The sequence below is a fragment of the Setaria italica genome, chromosome IX (genome assembly GCF_000263155.2).
Source record: "Setaria italica strain Yugu1 chromosome IX, Setaria_italica_v2.0, whole genome shotgun sequence".
NCBI lineage: Eukaryota > Viridiplantae > Streptophyta > Magnoliopsida > Poales > Poaceae > Setaria > Setaria italica.
The window spans coordinates 53,015,621-53,036,051 of record NC_028458.1 but is presented as its reverse complement, the minus strand read 5'-3'; the positions used below and the strand labels follow the sequence as shown (position 1 = coordinate 53,036,051).

At 38.8% G+C, this 20,431-nt stretch overlaps 1 protein-coding gene across 1 annotated transcript; it reads right to left on the bottom strand.

Moving 5' to 3' along the window:
- Positions 1 to 215: 215 nt before the first annotated feature.
- LOC101778391 (DExH-box ATP-dependent RNA helicase DExH14) lies at positions 216 to 19,315 on the bottom strand. The gene is made up of 49 exons (XM_004985152.3): positions 18,939 to 19,315; positions 18,786 to 18,838; positions 18,456 to 18,624; positions 17,644 to 18,088; positions 17,502 to 17,567; positions 16,574 to 16,678; positions 16,187 to 16,486; positions 15,605 to 15,721; positions 15,448 to 15,507; positions 15,251 to 15,322; positions 15,047 to 15,163; positions 14,813 to 14,974; positions 14,387 to 14,452; positions 14,150 to 14,302; positions 13,987 to 14,070; positions 12,777 to 12,851; positions 12,576 to 12,707; positions 12,451 to 12,516; positions 11,876 to 11,941; positions 11,646 to 11,768; positions 11,055 to 11,204; positions 10,540 to 10,752; positions 10,293 to 10,448; positions 9,990 to 10,214; positions 9,818 to 9,919; positions 9,658 to 9,738; positions 9,495 to 9,575; positions 8,855 to 9,058; positions 8,656 to 8,772; positions 7,883 to 8,005; positions 7,714 to 7,803; positions 7,511 to 7,636; positions 7,349 to 7,411; positions 7,169 to 7,257; positions 6,840 to 6,930; positions 5,458 to 5,607; positions 5,183 to 5,374; positions 5,019 to 5,084; positions 4,788 to 4,943; positions 4,560 to 4,703; positions 4,100 to 4,167; positions 3,847 to 4,012; positions 3,701 to 3,763; positions 3,123 to 3,218; positions 2,830 to 2,997; positions 2,516 to 2,686; positions 1,923 to 2,069; positions 1,205 to 1,336; positions 216 to 668 (listed from the first exon to the last, which is right to left on the bottom strand). Exons 1-49 carry the CDS (start codon positions 19,043 to 19,045, stop codon positions 588 to 590), a joined length of 6,249 nt encoding a protein of 2,082 aa, XP_004985209.1. The 5' UTR covers positions 19,046 to 19,315; the 3' UTR covers positions 216 to 587.
- Positions 19,316 to 20,431: the final 1,116 nt, after the last annotated feature.

Here is a 20,431-nt window from a genome sequence, read left to right as displayed (position 1 = left end):
CTTAGCACACTAAAAAAGTTACTTTAGTACCAATAATTTAGTGCGTTAATCCCCTCACTTATTAATTTAGTACCACTACATTTCTTGGCTTTCCATGTTTTTTTTGTCTAAGTTGAAATTGGTTGGAGAGGAGCTGTGATTAACTTTCGTTCTGGGCTAACCTCGCTCAGGTTCTTATGCTCGATGAGTCAAAACGAAAAAAAAAAACCCCACCGTTTCGCAATATTTGTCCAGTCTGCATTCGTACCTATGAGGCACAGAAACATCGTGACACGGAAGAAGCAGATACTAAGAGTTAAAGAGGGTCAGAATAGTCTATAGGTCTGATAGGAAATTTGAAACTATGTTCCTGCGCGGAATATGTTCAACTTCCAACTTGATGAGTCGAGCTTAAAAGAAAATACAAGAATTAACAGCTCAGCCCTGGTGGAGACAGTGAACGGTTGCTGCATTCTCGATCAGGACACTCGACGTGTTTATGGCTTCCGGAAAATTATGTACACTGGCAGTGGCAACACAGTGCCACCTTTGTAGAGAACATACAAAACACTGTGGGCCGAACAGCTCCGAACTCTGAACAAAAGTTCTCAACACTTCGTGAGATGCTCAAGAGAGTACTCCTGGTCAAAACCTAGGTAGGAATCCGATACCAAAATCAGCTTTGTCTCCTGAAAGAAAATGCACGCGTCAGAACATAAGGATGCCATGAAAGAAAGGTCAGCTATCATCTATGCACCCGTATGTGGTTAAAAATCAAGTACCATAAACTCCATGGGCGCTCACACAGAATTCCATCTGTTTGAAACAGGCTATTTTAAGCAGACTTAAGTAAAATATAATGTTTTTCTTGAAAATTCACAGCATGTCTACGTTCATGGTTAATGCAGATCCAAATGCAGAATTAGGTCTCCCCAATTACACCGCTTCCTCCCATCCCCATCTGTGTTTCCCTAAGATCTTTAAAATTTTGACTCGGCAAATGGAAAAGGCAGATTGGTGGCTGGGTGTTGACTGCATTATGCTGAAGGGTCATCAAATTCATTTTGCTAGTTATCAAGTAAAAACTGAGACCGACTAAAGTAAGAGAACTGCATAGGAACTCGTTTAAATTCTCTCAAGCACAAGCATCAAGTCACCCAAAACGACAACAAAAGGTCTTCACACTGAGATTAGCATAGCTGAACCAAGAAAAATTCATTATTACCTGGATATTGAACATCTGAGGCAATTCCATGCGAGTGTTAACCACCCAATCTGCAAAACTAATTCTTTTCAAACCATACAGCTCTGAACTTGTAGAATTCCCCAGTACCAGCCACCAAGCTGCTTGTTTTGCCTACAGAAAACATCAAAAGGTTCAGTGCAAAACAACCATTGAAGTTCGGAACACACCAAATAGAAAATTGCTAAGCTGAAGAAATTGATATTAATCATTAATCATACAAAATAGTTGTACAAAAGCTATTTTCTTTTAAGCTCGACAGATCAAGTTGGAAGTTGAACATCGCTTTCTTCCACACCAATTTACAAAATATGGAAGAAATATAAGTTTGTCTATTCAGTCTTTATCATATCAACACAAAATTTGTAGTTTATAACATGAAACAATTTATTTGTCAATTTACAATGCTGCTACACCATGCATTAAAAAAAACTCAGTCCTGGGGGGAAAGACCACCCCAGGTAGGCCAGTATTAACAGCAGAAGAATTTTCTCACTGCAGGATCGAGAACACACCCCGAAGGCCCCACCCTCTGGTCAGTTCTCAAATGGGTTTCCCAAATTATCAGGACTAAGGGACTAAATGTTTATTCATTTTTATTCCCTCGTAACATTTTTTATAGAATACCTTAAACAATGTACCCTCTATGTTACATTTAATCATTTCATCTAATGCCATTGCAAATTATTTAGATACTGACCTTGGGAAATCTAGGGGCAAATGCTCTTGATGCTGAACGCCGTGAATTTTTCAATTGCACTCTAATGTTTAAAGTTCGAGATTTGGACCGCTCCTGTTCATTCTGAAGCTGAAGTTTCACATCAACATGAGGGAAATGTTGCAGATCCTGCACAATGAAATACAGTACTCAGGAGATAAACAGAATGATCTCTTCATTCAGAAGTACGAGGAAAAAATACTAATAATGAACTTATCACATTGAAACATATAATCAAATAGAATTCATGACAATTTTTTTGTTGCAAATACAATATGTAGAAATTATGGACATTTAAAGGCACCAGTTGCTGAGATCAACACAAACAATAGTGAATTATTTGGGGCCCAATTTGAGCAACATGTTAGCTAGCATTTCCAATTTAGTCAACTAACTAATGAGAACACTGGAAGCATTCAGTATCGATGATTTCTCAACAATGAGCTTGTTGCGCTTGCACTTCCATAACTAATTCAAGGAGACTGGACATTTACAAACCACTTTACTTTCAATTAATATCTAAAACGATTAGGCAAACAATTTGACCTCCCAAATTTAAGTGAGAAAAGCAGAACCTGGTACAAATCTGACGCAGAAAATGGTTGAAGGAGCCTGTGCAATTCTTCACGGGAAAGATCCAGCAAGGCTGGGACTGTTAAAACTCCTCTACTCCTGAGATGACCTAGAATATCATCATTCATGGATGGCAACATCCAGAGTGATGAATCCCTCTCAAACCAGAGACCCTGGCAAGTAAAATGGATTTAGTTCAATATATATATTTCTTTGGTTTTGAACCCAGATACTCTTAATAGTACAATCAAATCCTCCAATGTAGACTTTCTTTTTCAATATAAATATTAAAAAGAAGCTGAACAGCGAAATTCACCTGTATGATCATCTGCAAGAGATGCATGCAAGACAACGCACTTGAAAGCCATCCACTATTGGCACATACGTCAATCATTGCCTGTATAATACGTATGCTCTGATCAAGAACTGATTTCAAGTCCGTGGCGTAATCACTAATTGGTAATTCTACTCTTGAGAAATGTGCCTGCCAGACAGATAGAAACAAAAATGGTAATTCCTATATCATTGTGCATCGAATACTGTTAAAATGAAAATACTGGTAAACAAAGAACAAGTTAGTATTCCAATCATATGTTCAACCCCCTGTACCTGAAAGAGTAAGTTGGCTTTAACATGTGGATCATCAAGGTGGTGTTGATCAACTGGATACGGGACATTTCCACTGAGTGTTCGATTCAAGTTATCCTGAAACAGCAAAGAGCACAAATGCATAAAAGATCACAACATGCAAAGAATCAAGATCAGAGTGTACTCCCTCTGTTTTTTTACATGTCACATTTGCTCTGTCCTAAGTCAAACTTATCCAACTTTGACCAAGTTCATAGAAAAATATAACAACTATACCACCAAACATATGCACTATCAAAATATATTCCATGGTGGATTTAATGAAACAAATTTGGTGTTGTAGATGTTATATTTTTCTACTAACTTGGTCAAAGTTGGACAAGTTTGACTTAGGACAAAGCAAATGTGACATGTAAAAAAAACAAAAGGAGTACTAAGGACAGAATGCCTTTTAGAAATAGCTGTATGAATTTCAATTCGTCTCCATAATCAATACAGTGATATCATGCCTTGGAAGGAGAGAAAATTGCTGACTCAGTTATCTCCAAACAAAAAAGGCGTAATGCTTAGTTTCTTAAAAAATGAATGAGAAAAAACACCTCATTGTGGCGTACAGGAAGCTCGTCAAATTCTGCAGCAGCCGACAGTATGTGCACAAAGGCCTAGCAACAGAATCAAAGCTATTCATTATCTGCAACTCCAAATTAACTCAAACAATTAACCTGGGATCAAGGCTAAAACTTACTTCCAGCGATGTATTGGGGCCAATATTTGACCCAAACATTGAAGCAGTGAGGTAGCTAAGGTAATACTGTGAAGCTATTTTTCCCAAAATCAAATACTTTACAGAGTGGTCATCAATTCTTATGCATCCACTGTCCTCAAGATCTTCAAATGTAGTTTCGACTAACCTGTTTGGACAAAATAGGGAAGACATACCATCAACTTGTTGTAAAGCAAGTCAAGACCTATGCTTAAATGAAGTCCTCATTTCCCACCTTGAGAGATAAGAATTCAAGGTGTTTGTTTCAGTATCCTCCAACCCATAGTAGGCTGGATTAACAACCTGCGATATAGCAGCAAATCGTGGTGAACAAGACAAAACATATATTTTACAAGGTGTCTCCATCCAAGCTATGAAAGATTCTGACAAAGGTCTTGATCCCTTAATAGCAGATCACTTTGACAAGCCATAGATTTTAATCAGCACAACAATAAGAGACTTTATACAGTACTAAATCGAGAAGTTGAATATCCAACCATATGATTTCAGATTTTATGGTAATTGTCTTAGTTTTAGCCCTTATTAATTAGTAAAATGTACCAGCCAAACAGTCAATGTGAGGATAAAAAAGGATCTAAAGTGTGTCAAAGATTGTGTATCCAGAACCTTTAGCTGGCTGAGTGTAAGTGCAGGAACATGACAAAGTACTGAAAAGGATTTTACAAGATAAATACCAATCTGCGATATAGGTAAGTCCAAGTGAGATAAATAATCGCTTCCTCCTTGTTGCTGATGGTGCCTGAAACAATTTCTGCATTTATGTGATCATGCAAGTGCTCCCTCAGATTACTCTCCACAGGAAATGGTTCGTAGAGGAACTGAAAATTATAATATTTTGTGTTAAACTCAAGATAAAAGATGCATTACAGATTGTTCATTAGCAGGAACAAAAATATGGCGACCTTCTTGTAAAAGCTCTTTTTTGGCTCATGGACAAGAATAACAGCTTTGCCATGTTGGTCGTATTGCGGTCGACCTGCACGACCCATCATTTGTAGAATATCTGTGATATCATAATCGATGTATCTTTTTGTTTTGCCATCATAGTATTCAGTGCCCTACAAGATTGATATTAAATGAGCCCACAAATAAATCACCAATGAAGACCAAGAAAATTCAAGGCATTATGTCACCTTGATTATGACCAGGTGAGCTGGAAGATTAACACCCCACGCCAACGTGCTGGTGCATACCAGTACCTGGATAAAACATCAAGCAACAAGAAAGTATGTTTAAGTTTTGCTTAAGCATGTAACTAGCATGCTTAACACAAGAAGTCTATCAAATCAGAACACACCTGAATCTTATTGTTTGAAAAGAGTTCCTCAACCAAGGATCTGTCTCTGTCATTTAAACCTGCATGATGCAGACCTATGCCAAACTGCAGAGTATGCCTCAAATTACTGTCAGAAACTTGTGAAAGAACCATGTCTAGGGAATTGTCTGCCATGCTCAGGAACTGCCTTGGTTTTTCATCTGATGCTGCAAGCTGCAAACAGAGCACATTAAATGGATAAGATAGCAGCAATGCATATAGCCATCTAGTAGCGTAGATCAAAACTAGGATTCCACCTGAATGATATCAAGAGCTGTAAGTCTAGTCTGTCGACGTGATGACACAAAAATGAGAACCGGTTTATTGGGTGAATGAGAGCATATGGCTGCATAAGCTGGTTTGTTCATGCTATTCATTCTCGGACAGTAGAATTTCCCAGGATATCCCTGTTAAAACAGAAAAGGAAACATGAGTTACAGCACAAAGATTTTTAATTCTGTGATCTACCAAACATTTTTCTTCCAGACCGCCATCTAGTTATCTTTCCACAAGGAAGGGAATATGGAATACCACTATATTTCTCAAACTAATTGCAAGTTGAAAATTACATTGCCCATATACTTGATTGCGCCTTTTCAGAAAGAACAACCCCAAGAATGAACAAGAGCTAATAAAATGATTCTCAAGTTTGTTGCAGTAGGCTAGAGATGAAACCCAACACGAGGCACCAGAGTAGTCGGTAATAGTAATATCTAGTAAAAGGGGCCTGCTAGCCTATAAACCTAGGTCATGATTCGGACACATGAACTGCTGGTTTCCATGCGCTCCTATCCAAAGCTAGTCCTTTATTGCTTTCTTCCATGTTATGTTAGGTTGACCCAGCCTCTTCTTATGTTATCGTAACACTTTAAAATACCGCTATGCACTGGTGCCTTTGGAGGCCTCCATTGGATATGACCAAAATCATATCAACCGATGCATTGGTGCCACCCCTACCCTATCACATATATTGTTATTTCACACACTATACTCCCTATTATGACCACAAATCAATCCCAACAGGTGCACCTTTGCTACTTAGCTACTCGATGTGCCACCTAGGTCATAAAACATCGCAGGTCTAATCATCATCCTATAGAACTTATTATATCTGTTGTGGCACCTTCTATAATGGAAGATGCTAAGCTTGGCGCAATTACAATCCCAGTTTTGAATCTATGACAAACTTCTTCATTAATATTGCCATCCCTCTATAGCATTGATCCTAAATAGTAAATACCAAAAGTTATCCTGTTTGGGAACTACCTGTCCTGCCAAACTAATCACAACCTCCTCATGTCTAGTATCACACAGTTTTAGTCTTAGTCTAAAACCTTTCGAGCCCAATGTTGCCTCCACAACTCCAACCCCCATCCTACTCCCATCAACTAGCACCACATTGCCACAAAAGGCCATACACAAAGATATCTCTCTTGTATTTCCCTTGTGACCTCATCCATCATCAAAGCAAATTGTTGAGGAGAAATATTAATACTATAAGGAACTGGGTGCAGGCTTTTTCCAGTAAAGCTAGTCAATACAACCAATCTATGAGGAAATTAGCCCTTCTGAAAAATGTCAGCAACATTCTTTGTGAACCAGAATAGGAATTTAAGGCAATAACAGAAATCCAGCTTACCTGGATATGCACTTCAAGAGGTACAGGCCTCACACTAGGCTTGAAATTGAATAGACCATCATCCGTAACGCCCAACCAATCAGCTAAATCACTGAAGTATGTGACAGATGAAAGTAGTCAAACAATGGAGCAAAAGTACTGCGATGGTTGTGTACGTACACAGTACAAATGTCAAACATGGTTTCATGATAACACCTACTATTCTCAAATACATTATGTCACGATAACAATACTGCTCGTATTGATATCCTAGGGAAATGGTTTACACTTAAAGTGATTGAACAATGAGCACAAGAATCAAGAAGCAAAAGCATCACTTTGAAACATACCGGGCATTTGCTAATGCTGTTGATAAACCGACAAACCGAATTGAACGTTCAGTTTGTGACGATATGTATCTCATTCTTGATACAATGACCTGAAAAACAGAAGTTCCATAATAGAGAACAAATTTCAAAGAACCAAAAAAACGGAACAAACAAAACAAAAACGTATGATAGAAGGGGTACCTCTAGGATGGGTCCACGGTCAGCTCCCAAAAGATGTATCTCATCCAATATCATGAGCCCCACCTATCAATAATCTTGTCAGTAATATCTAATAACTCAAATGAAATTATCTTTTCTATATAATCTACAAAAGTAGTTAATATATGAAGGAAAGATCTGGACCTTCATAACATAACTTCTGCTATGCCAACTTCGACTAATCCCATCCCATTTTTCTGGGGTAGAAATTATGATGTCAGCTGATAATAGGGCCATCAGGTCTGGAGTGAAGTCACCAGTCATCTCAACCTACCAAAAGCATTACTTCAATTAAGATTTACATTTTGATGTATTGGAGAAATAAAAGCTATGAATTGCTTCTGTACCATCTTCTTCCCAAGCTGAGTTACAAGACGTTTTCTCCAATCATTCATTCGTTCTCGCACTATAGCCTTTAAAGGGGCAATGTAAACTACCTAAAAAGGTATTGAACAGGTATTAACATGACATTATACCACAAAAAGATGGTTTCATATTGGAACTCAGTAAACAAACCTTCATGTCTGGTTGTGTATTGAAAAGATGAAGCATTGCTAGTTCTGCAGAAATTGTCTTGCCACTTCCAGTTGGAGCTCCCAGAAGTACATTGTTATCAGTGTGATAAAGAACATGAAAAGACTGAAAAAATTACACAGAAATTTAATACTGTACCTATAAAAGAGAGAAGTTCAGCAAGCTGGAGCAAACTGTTGGCAACGGTACTAGTGGTGTTTGGGCATTATACAGTAAGCATCTTGTGATCTTATGAGAAATGCAAACATAATAGATGCATATGTTAAGCACTTGGTAACTTTTATACTTGATTCTCCCATCTTATGTTCATCCAGAATACAATTTTTTTCCACAGACAAATGAACATTACAAACATACTGCTAGTCGCAGTTGCCTAAAAGAATGAAACAATTTGATCAGAATAGTTATAAAAGTTTAATTACCAATCCCTTGTTAGCAACAATCCTCGCATAAATGTACATGTCCAGGTTCAGAGTGTCTAGGTAAAGCCTTTAGGTTAGCAGATTTTCAGCTAGCAGGTTAGGGAGAATAATAGGCAAGCCTGCAGTAAGCAGGTGGTTCAGTCCTTATTGTAGCATGTTTTCGGCTATACATAGGAAGGAAAAAAAAAGCAGCAAGCATTTGCAGCACCAAAAGTACTACTATTCTGCGCATGAGCTCCTGGGCTACCTGTGAGGCCATCTTGGCTTTCATCCCTATCATGCAGACCATAGCATAGACAACTAAAATGAACGATAAGTGTTACCAAAATGCACCTGAGTTTGTATCGGATTGAAATGGGAAAATCTGTACAGATCCTCATATGTTTTGTTGCCAAGAGCACTCAGTGGAAGAGGCTTCAAGTCCAAAAGTTCAGTGTGCGTAATTTGTGTCTGCATGAACAACAGAACCAGCATTCAGTATATTATAATAAAGAAACACTATGGAACGACAGCTAGCAATTGTGAAATTCACCTGTGGCAATGTCAGATTATGAAAAGAAACAGTAAAGAGCGACTCAGCATGTAACCATGAGTCTGATATGGCTCGTATATAGTACTGTGGTGGATGAGGTTCAAATATTGGTACATTAAAAGATATCTTTGAAGGTATTCCTCTTGCCATCTTCTTCGTTAGTGTGAATAGCTCTGAGTGATAAATGGTATCATTTTCAGAATCCTGGAAAATAAAATATTATGTTACTGACCAATGCATGCCTGCAGTAGAATCGAGTACGAAAAAATTCAAACAGAAAATATTTAAGGAGAAGGTACAATATTTATGTGACCATTAACAAAATTGCATGCACATTGCATTTTATGTAAGAGGTTCCTTAAGATGATGGCATCTCTACATAGTAGCTTCCAATCTTTCAAGGTCATAAATGGTCTCTTCAAAATGTTAAAAGCAAGCAAATATAATTGCATTATACATGATACCATACTAATAGAACAGCATGGTAAAAAAGGAAACAGTTTCTTAGCCAAAAAATGTCATGGCAACAAGATAATAAATATGGTGGAATACAGATGAAATAAATTTTTTGCAATCTTGCTACATCTCTAAAATGATGTAGCCACACATGCATAACAATAATATGTGTACACTCACATACCTCAACAATAATCCACCATCGTTCTGACATGCCATGATAACGATCTTTCCACACAAATTCAGGCGTTATATGCAGGTCGACCTACAACATTACCACAAGTGATTGCATAAGAGTAATCATAAGAAAATGAAAATAGCACACAATAAGTGGCAGTAGCTCTTACTTTAAGAACCGTCCTGGTGATCGGGCTCACAGTTGCAGATAAGTTGACATATGGGAAGTATCCAACATATTGCTTAACCAACTTCAGTAAAAGGATGTTAATAGCAATAGTAAGTAGAACTTTTACTAATAATCATAAAACACTTTAAGCCAAGGCATACCTTTCCCTGGTGAGAAAACCGAATAAGAGCTCCAATTTCATTTTCCTCCATCTCATAAAGACGATCCAGATCAACATTTCTTTCCTCGAGTTTCCACAATATCTAATTCAGAGAGAGGATTACATTTCAAAAATTATGTAAACATGACAAGTAGTGATAACTGATAGCAAACCTGAGGAGAAAGATCCTTATCAAACTGCCTAAGTGGATGGAGATGGGGCCATATTTTGCGATCCACGGCCTTGCAGTATTCTAATAATAAGGATGACATCTCAGACCACCCACGACGCAGACAAATCTCAAATAGTGCCCTCATAATGCGAGCCAAGCTTTGACTGATGTATTGAGCATCAGAATGCAAAGAGGAGCTATCGATTGGAGCACGGGAAATATAAACCTGCAAAATATATCAAATAACTCAACTAAGATCTTGTTAATTCGAACATAACGAGTGAGTTACAGTCTCAACAGTAACCTGTATGAGAATTGAAATTTTCCCATGTTTGTCAGTCGGTCCACCCTTAATTTCCAAGGGGCACGCTTTCCTAGCAAGGGCTTCTAGTTCATCCTGTTCTTCTTCTCTGACTACAATATTTTCAAATTCAGAGGAATGGGCCACCATAGTAATCACCTAAGGTAGTACCCAGACAGACAGGTTAGTAAAACTTTGCAAGCATCACAAGCTGTACTGAACATATGAAAGATGCCAACTAAATGTGTACCTCACTTTCACTCATGTGACGTCGAAGCATCTCATTGTAAATCTCAACACTGGAGTACTGAAGGTAAAAGTGGCTTGCAATTCGACCAAGTTCTGTGCAGTAAAAGTTGCCACTCTTTTCATCGTAGCGCATCATCTTAGCTTTGTCTAGTGCACGTGCAGCATCAATAATGAATGCTCTTTGTTTTGCACCCATAGAAGGATCTCCCAAAACCTTTGAGAAATATGAGGTAGAAATATTAACTTTGAAACTTGTAGTCAGAACTCAATGGAGGATAGAATACCACATGGGTAATGAAGCAACCCACCACAAAGGAACAAAATCATCTTGTTAATAACATGAGCACATCTGTTAGAAAAATACGGAGAGCATATAATACTTCTAGATGGGTTTGTCTTTTTTAAAAAACACAGAGTGATGTGCCAAAAACTTATACTACAAAATGCATCCTTCTCATATAAATTTATGTCATACTGATTACCATTGAAGGTGTGAATGGTGGGAGAAAATGTTACCTCTTCCCAAGTTATTCCATAAACCAGAGGATTAGTCTTCATCCTTATAAATAAGTACGTATAACCAAGCCAGGCACAGGCCTCCCTGACATTTGTTACAGTGCCCAAGGCAACCTCGGCATTTAAATTATCTTTCAGAGATCCAAGGAACTGCAAGATTATATAGTTAACAGGAAATTAATTGTGGATCAAAAGAACATACAACAGTAAACCAACTTCCGGAGACCACAAGCAAAGTAGAAAATGAAACTTGTTCCATTGTCCAACAACTTCACGTTAGGATCACAGGGGATGTTATATGTCGCATTTACGACTAGAAATTGTCACTCACACACCCCCTAGAACAATTTTTCTACTGTTGGAACATTTTTTTCTCTCGTCGTGGTCGTGGAACATTTTTTCTACTACTGGAAGCAGTAGAAAAAATGTTTCCTAAAAAATGCTCTAGCAGATAATTGTTCCAGGATGTGATGGCTTCGAGTCGCATATGCGGCAAATAATATTTCTCTAGGACTAGGACCGCCCAGTCTTACTTGTTTAATCCATAATCGAACAAGTTTCATTATTGTTTTAGCGTCCTGGTATGCTGACCTGGCTCTCTATTGGAAGCTGACTTGTCAATAACCTTAAGTAATAAGCCAATTTGTCATGTGTTGTGATAATAATTCCTTCACCACTTTTATCAAACTGTGGCCTTCCAGCACGTCCGAAGATCTAACCAAAAAAATGAATGGATGAACATCAGAAACATAAGACTCTTTGACTGAAGAAATGATAACAATAGTACAAAATACAAAATAATGAAAAGTTCAGATGGGCACCTGCATCACATCAAGCATCCCCAGATCTCGCCACCCACCAGCTTTAGGATCATATAGCTGCGTGCCCTGTTATTGGGAGTATATTATTTTACTTAGCAAGTGCATAAAAGGGACTATGAATAATTGGACATGCATGTTTTGGAACCCGTGGATCAACCGAAGATGTATGCAAGAAACCTAGGGGTTGCAATGCTCATCCATACAATCAAACAGTAAAAATAAAAAAAATAAAAGGTCATGCAAAAATTGACACTTTCAGCATGCCCTTCCAGATGAACATTGTTACATACCAATGTCTCTGTATTGATGGCAAACTATTAATAACTATCTCCAAAAGTAGTATTCCCTCCTTCCTTAAATATATGATGTTTAGATCGAAATAAACAGCATGAGCACTGATAAATGGACATGCATTAAATTTCATTATAGAAATATCAAGTCAAGAGACAAGTTGTGATAAACTTCAGAGGAAAATGCTTATTTCTTTCAATCAACCAGTATTGTATGTGTGCACCATCAATTATAGTTTAGAATTTAAAAGATTAGGGAAAAAATGATTGCAAACAGATACTGACCTTTATAACAACTGTGTGAGCTGGTAAGTTTACTCCCCAAGCCAAAGTTGCTGTACAAACAAGGACCTAAATTGAAAGAAGTTAGCACAAGACTAGAGAATACTAGAGTACACAAGAACACTTACTTTCAAAAGCCCGTCACCAAACAAGCGCTCCATCAAATTTCTGTCAGAACGTATCATTCCAGCATTGTGTATGCCAAATCCAGATTCAAAAAATTCAACAACTTCACGACTTTTAGCTTTACCAACATCTTTCTGCACCCATAAGACTAAGTAAATAACAGTTACGATATCAATGGTCAATAGTTATAGGTAACCATATACCTTGATTAATGGAAACTGGGGATGATCTGCGCTTGAAAATAATTCCAATTCCCCTGCTTTTGCAGCTAGGTCAATCTGAGCAGCATGCAAAAAGAATGAGAACTAGAAATTATCTGATTAGTTAAGACATACTAGTAGTTCATATAATGAAAAAGATATAGCATGAAAGGACCTGAAACCCTGAATGTTGCCTTATGAATAGAAGCCATCATTTTAAAATAGAACAATCTCGCCATTTCACAATATATGCCCTATTACATGGGAGCTGTCCTTTCAAAATACCACCTCCGTTCTTAAATATATGATGTTTAGGACAAACTAATCAGTTCAAAAATGAACTAATTGGCTTGTTCTAAACATCACATATTCAAGAATAGAGGGAGTACAAGTTTATTGAGGAGAAGAGTGTACTTAGTGCGTATTTTCCACTATATATATCTAACTAATGGTGTGGAAGAGGTTAATAGCTGTAGCATGCTATACGAGGCAGTCCGGGCAGCGGGGCAGCGATCGCAGGTAGTGCCTCCTTGGTTTCTGCACATGACCGTTGTGGACTTAGCATGCTTTTTAAGAGGCATATGAGGTCATTTGACTTAGTGCCTCGGTTTCTGCACATGACGGTTGTGGACTTGTATTGTGATGAAGTGGAGAGAGTATTAAAGAACTTGTGGAGCAAATTTTTGCAGGGAGTTACATTAACATGGGATAATATATACTCCCTCAGCTTCACTATGTTTGCCCATAACAGCCATAATCTTGATTTCTACAATGGACAAACATTTTGAAACGTATTTTCCTAAGGCCATGGATAAATATAGCGAGGCAAAGGGAATAGCCCCAGGATCAGATACTTCTAACCACGAGATCCAACGCACTTTCTAAATACAATTTTTTTCAGGAACACACAGGAGAGCTGCGTATCATTATATTAAGAAGAAAAAGGGGAAGAGCCCTTACAAACACACACCCATACACCCACACCAACCAAACATTCGCGCCTATATACAGAAACACTTTCTAAATATAATTTTAAATAACAAAGAAAAGATGCAAGACAATTCTTGAGCATATACAGGTATGGCATCAAAATTTTGATAAACAATAACATCTACGAGACATGACAGAAGAAAACAATAGGAAAACAGTATTGTAATGCTACTACTATCGAGCAATTAGGTGATGCCTCACACAAGAAAGGTACAAGACATACCAGGGTTCTGGCAGTTTTCCCAGTATCCTTACGAGTATGAACAAAAACCAATGCTTGGTGACCTTGCTTAATGGACTCCACAACCTGTCAATTTGATGTACGAGTTATGTATAGGTACGAATGCAGAAATCAAGAGAGAACCATGCTGTCAAAGAGAAAAGACCTTCTCATAGCACAAAGTATTGAATAGTTCACTTTTCTTCGTGTAATCCCTTTCACTGATCCCAATGTATTGCTGAGCAAGAGGAACTGGACGGTAACTTGAATCAAAAAAGAAAAGGCCAGTCTCCGGATTAACCCGCAAAAATTGTGCAACCTGAAACATGTGAAGTTCCATGATGTTATTTAATTGCAGGACAGGTAGCATATACATGATAGTTAAGGTAAGTAGGTAACAGACCTCTAAGTAGGTAGGTAGGGTAGCAGATAGGCCAACAATACGAATCATTGATTGCATGGACTCAACCTGTCATTGAATCAATTCATTAATATGAACAAGGTAAGAAAACAACATGCAAAGAAGAACAGACAATTGTTATGTTTTAAGGACAAGTAATCAGTTTGAGGTATAAACATCTTTACTTCTCCAGCTTTTATAAATTACACTGCCATGATTCTTGAGACCATTAAGGCAAAGAGAAATGAATCACAGGAAATTAAACAAGATGTCAAACAAGAGTTTCAGTTTATCAGTGCCTGCACAGGCATGTGATCATTTTGGAGTAGACCACCTATTATAATCTTTACAAATTATTATACAGTAACTTTTGCCTTTTGCCGACACCAAGGCAGAGAGCAGTTGCTCCCTTTTTGAGTAAGAACTTACCTGGCGGAGAGTCCGAGCTACTAGCGCCTCAATTACTGAACCTCTATCGTCATTTAGCAGGTGAACTTCATCAATGATTATCAGCTTAACCAGCATTGAAAGCGACATGTCACTGCTTTTGCGTGTAATGACATCCCACTTCTCAGGAGTAGTCACTATCATCTGGTCAATGCACCAAGTACAGCTCAGCTCAAAAGCACTAAGTTAAAAGAATAAAACGAGGTAAGATTCTACCTGTGTTTCTTCAATCTCATTTTTTGTCAACTGCATATCTCCTGTAAGTTCTCTAACGACCAGGTTCAATGGAGATAACCGGCGACTGAATGTCGCTGTTACCTCTGCAGCCAAGGCCTAAACAACATTTTTTTTGTAAAATGTAATAGTCCTCATAACATCCAAAAATACTAGATTAGAAGACCATGTAAGGGAGAAGAATACCTTCATTGGAGCAACATAGACTATCTTAAACTCATTTTTATGTAAAATGCCATCCCTGAAGTGTTGTTTAACCTGCAAAAGAAATGTATTAATCCAATATCCAAAAGATTCTATCACAAAGATTATCAGTAAACAAAATTTCAAGAAAATCAGTAATCTGTAGGTTTTGGTACAGCTTTTTCATGGTTTTGGTATACCTCATGAAGAACTGCAATCATTGCAATATTTGTTTTCCCAGCACCTGTTGGGGCACAAACCTGAAAATTTATGCAAGTTAGCTTGTAGTAGAAGACAGTAGTCAAATGAGGGGGTGATTGAGCATGATTGCATAGATAGTGGATTTTAGTTACACACAAGGATATTCTCATTGGTGTAGTATGTAGCTTGGAAAATACGGCTCTGCACGCGATTGAGTGACTTGTATCCCTGGAAGGCAGCTTGGGCGAACTCATCTAATTCTCTTATTTCAATCTGAAAAAACAAACGAAGAGAGCTCCACAGTTATTGGGGGGTAAAAACCTCCAAGTAATGATGCACAGGCATAGCAGAGTCAGCCAGATGTGATAAACCTGCTAATGCTAAAGTAAATAGAACTGGTGCTGATGCAGTCATTTTACCAAGTACCAAGCAAAATAAAGATCGGAGAGGATAATTGTAATATTGTATGTATGAAGAAACAAGTTCCGTCTTATAACCACAGATTAAAATCAAGAAACTGAAAAAGGTCAGGCGAAATTGATCATTATACTAGGTTTCACCATTCCACATTCTAAGGTCACTTAAAGACATCCCAAATTAGAAAAGAGGTCCACTTAAGTTGGAAAATCATCTCAAAATAAATGTAATGCAGGACTTCTCATGTTCCATTGAATCTATTTTGGAGAAATGAGTTAACACATGTACAGAGGAAAATAAAGGATAAGACCATATGCCTACCAGCTTCTCATTGGGTTTCAGTGACGCCGTTGGAGTTGGTGGAATCTTCACTTCTTCATACCCCTTCATGTGTTTCCTTGTGGTTCCTTGAGGAAGGGAAGTTACTGTAAAACTATCTGCTCCTTCTCCAGTACCAATCATGTCATCAAAAGGCTGCTTTCTTTCACTTGCCAAAAGGAGGGATGAGAAATCATCAACACCAATATCACTATTGCCAGTGTCTACACCACGTTTGCCACGTTTTTCCTCTTTCCTCCTAATCTTATCAAGTTGGCGCTCAGACTCTGTTTGTACAGTTACCTGCAGGCATAATAGATGAGAATTCATTTTAAGATCTAACCAGGTATCCACAATGCATGAAGAAAGCATACTAGGAAGTCACCATACCTGTGTGCCATAAGTTGGCATCTTTGGTTGATTACTTGAGGTCATTTTCTCAGATTTCAATATTGCCAATCCATGTTGAATTGCATCTACTAGCTCTTTCCTATGCTGCAGAGCATAAAATGATCAGATTAGATTTCATTATTATCATATGGTACAGAAAGAAAATAATAAATATGCTTAAAGAACACAGCAATGAGGTCGCCTTCATTTCGATGTTCCTTCTCATGAGTTCGCAGCAAATTCTTGCAAACTCTACCATTAGTGTAGAGCACCTTTTACACACCAACACAAACAGAAAGAATAAAGCTTTTGTAGACAACTCATGCAATGCTGGTGTTTAAGCACACTGGTAGAAGGAAGTCATTGCACGAAGAACTACGGCGCAGTTCTATTACCCGGTCATGTGTTTCAACTTTTCTGGAAAAAGATGTCATAATTTAACTATCTCGTAGTGAGCTCTATGTTTGAGCCTCACCCTTGAATTAGGTTAACTGTAGTTGCTTGAATCATTATCATGGTGAACCAGAAGCTTGCAAAGTAATGAAGAACCAAACCAAAAAAGGATCTGCATTGAAGTCTGAAAGCTTCTTACAAATAAGAATTACCAGAAATTAACAGCTGTACTAATTCCATGGCCAGGCTGATACCTGAATACTGGCCAGACTGTAGCATTTGTACATGTGGATAACTTGTAGGTTTTCTGTAAGTTGTCATGTGAGTTCTACCAACAATCGAGTCTTTGCACATCTTGCTTGTATGCCAGAAACAAGTTGTAAAGATGTAGGACTAAAAGGCGCAACACAAACTGTACAGTGAAGACTATGTCTTCAAATTCTTTCTTTTAGTCACCTGATTCTTATCCCCACATGTACCATAAAAGAACTGTATGCAAAATAAACTCTAAAGTGAAAATAGCAAGGCCCCTTACCAAAAGAAGATCCTGAACTATTTCAAAGGCGGTGTCACCAGCCAGGTCCAACAGCTCACCAGCTATCTGCAAAGTGGGAACACCAGATAATTGCAGCAACAAAAATTAAATTAGAGGCAGCTTTCAGTAGAACATTAAAAACCTCGTCGCCTGCTTTATTTGATATGAGCACTCTGCACAAGGTCATTGCAAGTTCATCTCCTGAGAGTGAGCCACCACTTCTAGTTATCAAATCGCATTGATCTTTCAGCCACCTCAAACTCACAGAACCCCTAACAGCAGTTGAATTACGAGTTGCAGATGTGCTCCAACCATCATACTGCCCTTTTAGAAATGTTTCGCTGCCCAATTCAGCACTTTCTAAGGGTATGTCAAGAGAAACATCAATAACGAAACGAGCAGGTGGCTTGAAATCAAAGTCTGCTCCAAATTCACGTCTCTCATTTTCATCTACATCATCTGCTATTCTGTGGATAAATTCATGGGAGCTTGCCCGTAGGAGGGAACCAAGCTTCTGAGCTAATTGAGCTAGCTTCCTTAAAACTGAGTCTTGTACAGTGTAGCCCACAAGCCTCTCCAATTCATTCCTGATGACATACAAACCATGTAAGTAGTGGCAATCAAGCAAAAAGAACTTACAGCATCCACATTGTGTAAAAAATACATGCAGAAAACTAATATGCTGGGAAGCTTATTAGCACAGTGCAACGGATCAGCATATACATTAAATTGATGCAACTGCCATATTGCCGACGTGATCCTAGCCTGTTAATCAGTTAATGTGCTACTAGCCGTGGGTGACATCAGCTTTTCCTTTTAATAAAATTCCAATGTATTAAGAGCTCTTAAGTCGCAGGGCATGGAACTGAGCCCCATAACAAAACAAAAAATCAGAGCTACCAAGTTTACAGGCCTCAGCTAAAAAACCTTTAGACATGACATGCTTGTTACTACCTTTTGACAAAGGCTCTTTGGGCGGCATCATACTCTGTGTCATCGCCACCAAACAGGGCGAACACGGTCTGAGCAACTTCATGGAGTTCTTCAGACACTACTTCTCCATTCAACAACTCCACCACCGCCCCTATAAACTGCTTATATGCTTGGCGCACTTCGCTAGAAGCTGCAACACAAGTTGCAATTTCAATCAGTTAAACTAAAATCATAATCACACATACACACGCGCAAACCCATGAAGAAGGGGTAAAGAAACACAAAAAAATCGACATCACAGGTCTAGCAACCCAGTGCATGAGCGAGCTCTGATGGGTTTGGAAACATTACCGTCGTCCCAGCCGGGAACGATCTTCCGCGCGAGCTCCCACTCGTCATGCGGCCTGCGGAGACAACCGATAACACGAAATCGTCAGGTTTTCCCCTGCAGCGATTGGGGAACGGTGAGGAACCAGCGATTGGCGGACGGGGAGGGAGCGGAACCTGGGGAGGGTGAGGGCCTGGAGGACGGTCTTGCGGAGGAGGTAGGCCTTGTCGGCGTCGTAGTGGCCGCGGAGCGCGCTCGTTAGGCGCGGAAGCGGCGCAAGCATCCCGGAGTCGGATCGCGGCGCGCCGGCGGCGGGAGGGAGGGGGACGGGGGTTTTGGAGGAAGGGAAGGGACGAATGGTGGAGCGGGGAGGCGATGGCGGCGCGATTTCGGGCTGTCCTCCTTGGATGGCTTGGACTTCTGTTTGGATCGCGTCCCACTCCCACCGAGGCCGGACTTGCGCCGCACGGAAGCCGGGAAGCGCCGGCGCACGGGGGACGGTGGTCGTGGGCTGGTGGCCGGACTTCCTGCTGACCGTAGTTTTCTTGTTTTGGGACTCGATCGCATCCGTTCGCTTCTGCCCGCGTGCGACCGGATAAATTTGGTTTTCATCGCGCTGTATTTGTCGGATGGGAAAATTGAAAAAAAAACTGCCTGATTTGAACTTTGGGATTTTCTTTATAAATTATTTTGTTAGATTGTTAGAAAAGAAAACTTTGTTGATTTCTCAAGAATATTCTTGGTAACTATCGAATTTGATCACACGCCATATGGGCATACATTTCGATGGTTTGGCAAGTCCCGCGCAACTAGATTTTATTATATTTTTACACCATCGAAAAATCTTTTTGACATTTCATGACTAGACCTCAACACGTTCAGGAAGAGATAAAGAATATTTGTTATTAAAGTCATTGGATAGTCTTTTTATCGCCAAGACACAAGCTACTCCATCCATTCCAAAATGTGAGTCCTTTTTTCTTTTGTAGATACATAAATTTTACTATGCATCTAAGTATAGGGTTATGTCTAAGTATAGGGTTATGTCTAAGTATATACAACAAAGTCTATGTATATAGAAAAGCTAAAACGATCTATATTTTGAAATGATGGGAATGTCTCCACACATATCGCATTAAAGAAAATGCCCACCTTTCAACTTACTTTTGCTGAAAAAAAAACACTCAATCGGACACATGCTGACATGCTTGGCCGATTTCGTTTGCTTTTGCCTATACATAGCCATGTTAGGCTAAGATAGCTTTAAAGATATGTATTCAAGTACTTAGATTAGACTTATTCACCGTGTTGTAGTGAAAATATTCTTTTGCAGATAGTAAAACTCGGCGAGACAGCATTTAAGTTCTCATAAAAAATTCTTTTAGACAAAACTCAAAAGGTGTTAGGACTTAGGATTACGCTTGTATAGAAGTATCTAAATTCAATAAAAACTAAGTCAGCGATTCCAAATTTATGAAAATAGGTTCAATTAGTTAAAGCATTGGCAACAAAATGAGTAGAGTGCGAGCACTGGCAGCAAAATGATTTATGCAAGGAATCCCGAGCTTCAAATGGCATATGGGTAGTTTTTGTGCTTCCTCCCTTTCTCAAATTGAATGTCTAAAGCGGCATGTTTCGTGTTTCACCATTGATAAAATGTGGAATATGA

Coding starts and splice junctions, on each gene's coding strand:
- LOC101778391 (XM_004985152.3), bottom strand. CDS start 19,045: ATGCTTGCGCCGCTTCCGCGCCTAACGAGCGCGCTCCGCGGCCACTAC. Junction 16,679..17,501: donor TAGTTCAGGATCTTCTTTTG/GTAAGGGGCCTT, acceptor TATGCTCTGCAG/CATAGGAAAGAGCTAGTAGA. Junction 5,375..5,457: donor CAGCTCTTGATATCATTCAG/GTGGAATCCTAG, acceptor CTCTGTTTGCAG/CTTGCAGCATCAGATGAAAA.